The following is a 9,484-nucleotide window of genomic DNA, read 5'->3' as shown; positions in this document are numbered from 1 at the left end:
GTTAAACATTTTTTAAAGTAATGCAATAGTTACTTTCCAAGTAAGTAATTACTTTTAGAATCTTGTAACTCACTTACTTTTTTTGAAGAAGTAGCTAGTAATATAATGAATTACTTTTTAAAAGTAACTTGCCCAACACTGATCATGAGTGACTCCAAGGTTTCTTACAGTGTTACTGGGGGTCAAAATTACTGTCTCAAAGACACATGTAGTTGATCTCAACACAATGTTTAAAATTGGTTTGACTTTGATTTATCTCGAACTAAGGGACCATGAAGGTTGATCCTTTCAAAGATTAAACTAGCATTTATACACAGTTTGTTGCAAAGAGGTAGATCTCTGAAGTAGGTTTATTTTTCAGATCTGGAAACATGGTTGACCCAAAATATGAGACTTCACCTTCCAACCAGACCTGTGATGCTGTCGACACATCAGCCAGCACTTTCTTTATGGTGGTCTACAGTCTGCTGTTTGTGGTAAGTGTCAAATCTTCAGACTGTGCTCTGTTATACACTGGTTGAAGTTTTCATAAACTGTTCGTGTTGAGTCTGAAGGTGCATGTACCAAAGTCTTCTTTCCATCATCTCTGTGTCATGTTCAGGTGGGTCTACCTCTCAATGGCTTCGTCATAAAGTTCTACTGTTGTCAAGCTCAGCAGCAGGCATCAAGCAGCTTGAAGGTCTTCCTGAAAAACCTGACAGCTGCCGACTTTCTGCTCTGTCTCTCTCTGCCACTGCGCATCGGCCACTATAATAGCGGATCTATAATAATTTGGCAGCTCTACTGCAGCTTTGGAGCCTCTGCCTTCTACCTCAACATGTGTGCCAGCATCATATTCATGGGGTACATCGCTGCCAACAGGTAAGAAACTTTTACTGATTTCAGACTGCAGTTCATGATGGTGTTGTTGACTACAAACCATGCACTCCTGATGAAAGCATGAATGATTTCTGAAGGTTTGGCAGCACTGTGACTGATCAGTGAAGTTGTCTACTGCCTCCTTCCTCTTCTTTCTCAGGTATCTGAAGATTGTTCATCCTTCACGAACTCGTGTCCTGCAGACAGTACGGACTGCCTGCATCATCTCGATGATCACCTGGATTTTTCTCGTGACTACAGGAATTATTTTCATCATCCTGTTTTTCATCACTCATAAATCTCTGCCTTCTAGTATCAGCCGCTGTGTTCTCATCTTTAGTCCACTGGTCACTGTGTCCTTCAAAATCATTCAGGCTTTGTGTGTCGTTACTTTCCTCGTGGTCTTCATATCCCTGGTCTTCTTCTACTACAGCACCTCCCGCAGGGTGTTGCAGGCACAGCAGAGGCAGCTGGCCTCCTCTGGCTCAGAGAAGCTTTTGAAGTCTCGCAGGAACATGTTGGTGCTGGTCAGCATCTTCTGTGTTTGTTTTGTCCCGTTTTACCTGGTTCGACTACCCTCAGTTTTTCTGTGGAGCAGCTGCTCTGTGGGTCCAGTGTTGTACTACCTGCAGGAGGTGACCACCATGGTTGCAGCTTTCAACGTCTGTCTGGATCCTCTTGTTTACTTTTTCCTCTGTAAGACTTTTCATGCTCAGGTGAGAATGGCATTCAGGGGGACCAACATCCAACAAGCAAATGAGGAGAGTGAGTAGCAGCTGGACATTAAGGAGGATAGATAAGATGGCGGTGAACATCATATGATTAAAGATCAACTTGATTGGATAGCCCTAGTATGAAGATTTGACATCCAGTGAGGGTCTTGATTTGTCTTCTGTGAGATGAGCAGTTTAGAAGATTATCTCTAAGAGGTTCTAAGTCCAACCTGTGAATTGATTTGGGATTTTTTGTCTTTTTCATCTGCTCATTGTTGCTGTGTTAGATGGTTAATTTTAAGAATAATTCCTTTATGAAGTGAGAAACACAGAGTAAAAAGTTCCAGGCATCTCCAAAAACATTAGAGCACTTTTGCAAATATGTGATGTCTTGATAAATCGAGCCGATATTTGAAGTTTACACAGCACCATTCTCGCATGAAAATATCTTAAAAGTTTATTTTGTGACCCAGAAAGAGTAATATTTCAAACTCCGCCACTGCCTTGTTTGGGTTTTGGACGAAATGCCTTCTGGGATATTGCATTTCGTCATTTCGAGCTGATTGGAGACCAAAACAGCCAATCAGATTTTTTTGCATTCAATTCTATGATTGGCTGGTTTTGTGGCACAAATATAACGGTGTACAGAAAGAGTTGAGCTCTTTGGGGGGAAACTCCCACAGGGTGTAAATCTGGGACTCTCCACCATTTGACCCTTAGAACTGAAGAAGCTTCTCGGATGAGAGGTGAAACGTCTTTAAGCAACTTAAAGAAGTCCAGACACTTTTCTTTCCAAGCTCCTTGATCTACGATGACCTGGATGACTGAGAACCTTCACAGACTCATGCTGTGTGGATTTCTTCTGTTGTGCTCCCTAAAATCGCCATCCGTAGTTTCCCAGTGTTTTGTTATTAGTTTCCAGTTTCTAGATTTTGGTTTGGTTTTGTAACTGCTTTTTGTGTAATCTGTGCAATAAAACAGCCTCCTTCAGTTCATCCACGTGTTTTGAGTTCTGCATTTAGGTCTTTCCTCCTACCTGCCTGCCTGTTTCATGACAAAAATAAACACCTCCGTCAAAAAGAGGCTCAAAGAGAAAATAAGTGAGTGTCTCTATTTGTGTCTCAAAGTGATAACAGTATCTTATCTTCAGTGAGTGTTTTGCAGTTTCTACTTTGTGGTTTCTAGCCACAGCTCATCTTTCTACATAAATACTGAGGGGGAAGTACTGAAATAGCAATCAGGTGATGACGAAGACTTAAAGGGGACTGCTGTGTCTTCTTTCCAACCGTCTATTTTAGACTCAGATGTGTAGGTTATATATTTGTTTTGACAATAGAAATGACAGCCATTTGCTGTTTAGTTAGCTCAATAAAATCAGTGGACAGCACCGAGAGATACAACTGAAAAGAAACAACAAGTGATGCAACATGCCTTAATTCGTATGTTACAGCACACAGTGAAAGTGTGTACTGATTAGAGACTGTGTAGTGACTTTGAGGAAACAGATCATACAAAACAAAGTTCATTGGTGATAAGATTTTTACCACCAATAGTAACTGTTAATGGAAGCTGTATTTATTTTAACAGTGTGTAAAGTGCAGAAGAAAATGTTAATGTAATTGTATCGTAAAGAGGTGTTTACAAGGGTTATAGAGCTAGTTATGAACCCATTTGGTGGTTACTTGTTTTGCTATTTACACATCTGAATCTGATGTTTATAAATCAGAAACATTTAAACATACACGTTCAAATCAGCAATAAGGATGTGTTATATCTACCTAGTTATGTCTGTGAAGGTTCTCAGTCATCTAGGTCATTGTAGTCTAAGGAGCTTTTAAAGAAATGCGTCTGGACTTCTTTAAGTTGCTTGAAGATGTTTCACCTCTCATCCGAGAAGCTTCTTAAGTTCTAGGGTCAAATGGTGGAGAGTCCCAGATTTAAGCCCAGTGGGAGTGTCCCCCAAGAGGAACAGCGGACTAGGTTTCACAATGAGCTCACCCGAAACTTTGCCTGATTGTGACCTACACCCATTTTCACACCTTGGCTCATCTCAAGGATGTAGATTTGGTTTTGGCATTGGTGGGGATGGACGATTCAACCATCGAACCTGCCCTGTTTCTTTTTTTTCCCCTTTTTTGTCTTTGCTTCTTGATGATAAAAAAAAAAAAAAAAAAAAAAAAAAAAAAGGAGAAATATACTTGCCTACATATACTATTCTACGTGCTTTTAAACCATTTAAAATTACAATTCATAGTTTTACATTTGAATTATATAATGTTAAATTACTATTAAACAAATGACTGACTAAGTATTTTAGACTTTAGTTTACTTCAGCCATATTCCATATAAATCAGGTATCATACAAAAATAAAAATAGCTTCAAATACAGTCATGACAATAAAAGAATATGACTTTAAGGACTTAACAACATTACTTCAGTTATACTACACCAACATCTGTTATATTTTGGCACTAAGGGAACACTGAATGACCTGGTGGGTTTTGTCCATAAAACTACTCATCTAAGATTACCACAAAGTAAAAGATCTCTCAGCAAAATTATGCAACATTTTAGGCACTATTGCTCCTATCAAATCAGTGAGCTGGGATTTTTCATTCTAAACATGAACTACTGTTACAGCAACAGACATGGACTACTGGTGTCCCACACAACAACTCAATGTCCACTATGTGAAGCAGCCAAACGCATGCCTTCTCCTCTCGTTAACTGAGATAAACTGCTGGCGTATTTGTTTTACATCTATACTGTCCAGTCTCTCCTGGTGGGCATACAGCAGCATTGTTTAATCTCATTTGAGTCATTGTTGACCTTAGCCATCTTTTTAGTCTTCTGAGAGCACTGAAGCTTCTTTCAGCCTCAGTACCTTCGTTTTATCCTCAGATTACAATTATTATTCTGTGCTTGATGTGCCTCATGTTTGGCCCTGGCTCTTCCCCTCTGACTGCACTAGGACATATTGCCACCTGATAAAATAACACATTGATTCGTGCCATATAAAAAGTGAGACATGTCAATTCAGATTCTTTGTCAAATATACACTAATGAAACAATTTACATCAGCAGCCTAACAACTGTCATGATAATAAATACTAGTTAATCTATAGCACCAAACCATCAGTCAGTCACCTGTGACCTCGCCTCTTCACCTCTGTCCGAGCTACAACATGGCAGAGCTGCCTCTGTCACCTGGTGAATAACAGTGAGACATTCCAAATACATGCAGTCACACATGTGCTTCAAATACAGTAATGAACCAACAAGTCATCATCCAATTCCACCTGTGATCTTGTGTCACCATTACTCTCTGAGCTTTGTGTTGGTTCTTCTGTCACCTGACAAATAGGACATACATGACAATAAGAATAAAATGTGTAGCTGCTTCAGTGTTTCTGTCAAATTGTGCAGATCTTGACTCATCAGTAATGTTTGTAGGCTGAGTGCATTTTTAAAACAATTTGTGCAAACTGCACTACAAGGTGGATATTTGCAAAATCATTACTACCTCATGATATTTTGTCTCAAAAATGAACCCTATGAATATGTCAGTGCCATTAGGATGAAATTATTGTGTCACCAACATTTTAACGTTAGATATATAATGTTAACAGCCTCTGTAAACTAATATCCTGGCTTACTCGAGGCTGCTGTTTTCTCTGACAGTTTCAATCAAAATTAGAAATGCTACTCTGAGACTGAGAGAACTAATAGTGCTGCCTGCTGTGCAGTTAGTTTCCAAAACACGTTATTCATGGCTACATACAATTTTAGACTGATGTGGGCCAAAGCCTAGCATAGCCTGTAACATTATTATGACGGACACATTTTATGAGTGAACTTGAGTTTAAGTGACTTACAGGTTTCTTTGAAAAATACTTTCTTATATCCAGGTTCTTCCTTTTTGCTGCCGTCCTCCTCTCCTCCTCGCAGGTCCTCGCAGCGCAGGTTTGCCGCTGCTAAAACGAAACAGAGCTCCCTGAAAGGCACAGCCAATCACATTGGCCATATTTGTCACATGACGTAGGACTCCAGTAGAGAACGTAATTTAACTCTTTCTGCACCGCTGGGTGAATGAGACGTTGACAGGTCGTTTTTTTTCTTGTTTTTCTTTACTCGAAGAGATCAAATTATTGGTGGGGACAATTCAATAATCGCTGGATATTGGTGGGGACATGTCCCTTCCGTCCATGCCAAATCTACGCCCTTGCTTTGGTGTCACGGTTCAATATTTTTTCGATACAAAAGAATGTTCATGCCGGTTTAATTTGTAATTTATTAAAATTATAAATAGATATTTTAACTCAAAAATACAGTTTTTAAATTTAATGTTGCTGAAACAACAAAAATAATTCTGATTGAGAAATCACTCATCTTTGAAAAAGAGAGTTTATTACAGAGAAATGGCTCTTTCCAAAATAAAAGCTATACTATACGCTTCTTCTGGGCTATATTCTCAGCAGCATATTAAACATATCAGGTCCCATAAGAAGAATCATGTGCTAACGGCTGTCTAAATGACTCGGGTAAAGTTTGTAGCATGCGTGCTTGTTGTTTTTGTCTGCTTCCACTTGTCTTTGCACTAGGATGATGTCGGCATAAATGTGCAGTCATATTCGTTGTGTTCCCACTAGTGCTGTCAGCGTTAATCTCGTTAAAATGACATTAACGCCATAACACAGCCAATCTTAGTTAACGAGTTACAGCGGTCGCCCCGTGCGTGGGTCTGGACAGTGTCAACATGTTAACAAGCTAACTGCGCTAACGCACTAGTTCCCACCAATTGAGCATTGCGTGGCACATCCGACATACTGTTTTACTTTTGTCCATGACGCGCTTACCTTCAGCGTCATGCTTCACATGAAAACCAAAATAGTTCCAAACGCCAGATCTGAATGAGGGTGGGGGAGGTTCAATTTGCCATGTTGCAACGAGCTTAGCTTCTGTCTTTCTAGCTTGCGCTGCGCTCAGTGGCTCTGCACTCGACAGTGCAGCCTAGGCAGAGTAGTTGAATGCAGATCCACTGAGCGCTCAACACAGACAGCATCGTCAGAAGAAAAGTTGATAAAATAAATAAAAAAATTTGTATTGTTCATTCATATGCGTACCGAACCGAAAGCACTGTATTAAACGGTTCAATATCGATACATGTAATGTTGCACTTTCTCTAACATAGTGCCACATAACCCATAATTTCATTTGGGATTAATAAAGTATTTTTGATTCTGATTCTTCATTCATCAGAGCTCCTGTCACCTTTTAGCTCAGTGGTTTTCAGTTGTTTGACTTGTGAGGGTGAAGGTGAGGGCCAGTGAAGTGATTAAAGGGGTAGGTGACAGAGTTAACTCAGACAAAATCTGGGATCTGCTCCCTATGATATTCTCTAGTGAAGGTACCGGATTGATGGCACCTTCAACAAGTTAAAGGATTGCGAAAAAAGTTGATTCTGTTCATCTCGACGTGCTGTTTTCAGCTGAAGAAACATCATCATTTATTCAAGTGACTTCTTCAGTCTCAGGTGGTTTCCCCAACCTTATAACCACACTGTGACCAAAATTGTTCTGGATCGGGTTCCCTGGCACAAACATAGTAATATAGTGTACACTGTTAAGTGCCAGAAGCCCACATAGCAGACAGGTCTGGCCCGGTATCAGAGCTGGTGTCAAACTGGCACTGCTGGCTGATTTCTGGCATGGTAAGTGGTATGTCATCCTGATGTGGGCCAGGTCTGGCAAACCAGATCTGGGCCACCAAAGGGCCGTCATTCTTTGCGGTATGTGGGCCACGTGTAAGCACATTGTGTGGGCCAGGTCCAGGCCATACCAATTTTGCTATGTGGGGGAGGCTATAGTTCCTGACAACTGGATAAAATGAGCACCGCAAAAACCCGAAAAAAGTAAAGAGGACAAAGATAACTTGATTAATTAAAGTCTCATTAATAAAGTTAAAAACTATTTCACACAAGGGTTTCTTGGTTGAATAACAAATTATATACATTTATGAGTCAAAATAGTGTTTATTTTTCTTATATTTTTTGTTGGTTGTAAGTTGAATTGACTGACTTCTAGATAAGCGTTGTGAATGTGCCACCTATATCCTGACAAATCATGCAGAGGAGGAGGATGATGAGAAGATTATTAAATCAATGAGTATGTCCTGCAGCTTTTAGATGCATTCTTGTTCCAACACAGCTGAATCAAATGAAAGGCTTGGTTCCACATTTGATGGCACACTGAAGAGGTAATTCAACCATCTGATTCAGCTGTGTTGGAGTAGGGATGCATCTAAAAGCTGCAGGACAGTTGCTCTCAAGGACTGGAGCTGGAGACTGTTGGGATTAATTTTTATCTGTAAAGCTAATATCTCATAATTTGCATCACATACAGTATTTGTGTTTTATTCTTTACTGCACACAGTATATTGTAGAGCAGTTGTGCTACTCTGATACTAGCAGACACAACACTTCCTCACAACTCCCTCACAGGAATGTGGCTTCAATCATGAATCTGCTGTTATGATATGCACTTTATCCACTTCTTTAACTCTACAGGCCTGACTGGAGGGCAAGAGGTGGTTGCCATGGTAATGGGAGCGTTGCTAGCAGAAGGTTAAATCTCTATATAAGAAGATGCCCAGAAAGCTGCAGAAGAAGAAACGTGAGCATGTATCAGACCTAAGACACCCTCAACTGATTCCACCAATCATGCTAACATTCTGTTTCTGTGACCCGCAATACAGTTACTGCCTAGAACAGGTTGCCTTTGTCTCTGAGCGAGAGAAGGTCCCTGGTGCTGTGTAACAGTAATTTTAAATTTTAACAATTTGATAATGATTCGTGAAAACGTATAGTTGGATATTGGTCTTCTCTCATGAAAAAAAAACCTAACAAGATCCCTGTTTTATACATTTTAAATATAAAAATCAGTTGATGCATATTTTAGACACTGATATCTATAAATGTTTTTTTTCTGAATTAATGGATTCGGATGAGGAGGGGAAATGGTCGTTGGTTAATTATGGGAAATGGTTTTCTCCAGTGCGTTCATAGTTTTTGGATCAGCATTTAAGGCAGTTGTGGCTCACGAGGCAGAGCATGTCATCTACCAATCAAAAGGTCAGTGGTTTGATCCTTATTGATCCACATTGTACACTGGAGTTTCTTTAAAAACTGAACCCAGATTTACATCAGCCTCATTGCATCCATTGGCCAGCACCATCAATCAATTGACCTTTGAGCTGAGGAAATATTTGAGTTGTTCAGAAAGTCTTGGGATCCATGACACTTGTTTCAGATGCAATCTGAATTGGCTTCTGGTGCTGTCTCATGTTAGCTGTAGTGATGAAGAGGTGAAGGACATTAGTAAAAAAATCAATCGGTGTCAATAAAGTGAGTCAGTGCTAAAATAAGAAGTGTAGCAGCAGCTGATTAGAGAGAATGACTTGACTCTTTTGGAAACATGTCGTGACAGTTTAACAGTGAAGACAAAGAGGAAATAGGCCAGTGTGCAGGGCAGCAGTGATGTCACTGTGCATTTCCTTAGTTACAGTGGTACCATCACACTGAGAACGGCTGAAGCAACTTTTCCTCCTCGCAGCAGAACCAGAGGTGAGTCCTGATGGTGTCTGATTCTCACATCTTTAATACTGACAGAAAAACTAAACAAGATCATTTTAAACCAGTCCTGATTTAAGGAACAAAAGTAATTGGGTTAGTGTTTTGGAAGCTAATCTGAACATACGATTACAAATCTCTTATTGACTAAGGTTCGTGGTGTCCTGGTGCCAGATGCATGGACAAACAACCTTACGCTCAAACATGATAATGTTGTTGAGAACATACTGTGACTAACACATTATATTTAGAAAAAAATCAGGAAGGGGTCAAATACTTTTTCAG

At 39.9% G+C, this 9,484-nt stretch overlaps 1 protein-coding gene across 1 annotated transcript; it reads left to right on the top strand.

Annotated features, from left to right (window-relative positions):
- Positions 1–371: 371 nt before the first annotated feature.
- LOC146389689 (P2Y purinoceptor 14-like) lies at positions 372–2,672 on the top strand. The gene is made up of 3 exons (XM_084919396.1): positions 372–476; positions 602–861; positions 1,019–2,672. Exons 1-3 carry the CDS (start codon positions 372–374, stop codon positions 1,629–1,631), a joined length of 978 nt encoding a protein of 325 aa, XP_084775522.1. The 3' UTR covers positions 1,632–2,672.
- Positions 2,673–9,484: the final 6,812 nt, after the last annotated feature.

The sequence above is a fragment of the Perissodus microlepis genome, chromosome 3 (genome assembly GCF_051167445.1).
Source record: "Perissodus microlepis isolate ML-2025 ecotype Zambia chromosome 3, ASM5116744v1, whole genome shotgun sequence".
In the NCBI taxonomy this organism is placed as follows: domain Eukaryota; kingdom Metazoa; phylum Chordata; class Actinopteri; order Cichliformes; family Cichlidae; genus Perissodus; species Perissodus microlepis.
Note: the sequence above shows the minus strand (reverse complement) of the source record. Positions and strands in the feature narration are given on the sequence as shown.

Coding starts and splice junctions, on each gene's coding strand:
- LOC146389689 (XM_084919396.1), top strand. CDS start 372: ATGGTTGACCCAAAATATGAGACTTCACCTTCCAACCAGACCTGTGAT. Junction 477..601: donor TCTACAGTCTGCTGTTTGTG/GTAAGTGTCAAA, acceptor TGTCATGTTCAG/GTGGGTCTACCTCTCAATGG. Junction 862..1,018: donor GGGTACATCGCTGCCAACAG/GTAAGAAACTTT, acceptor CTTCTTTCTCAG/GTATCTGAAGATTGTTCATC.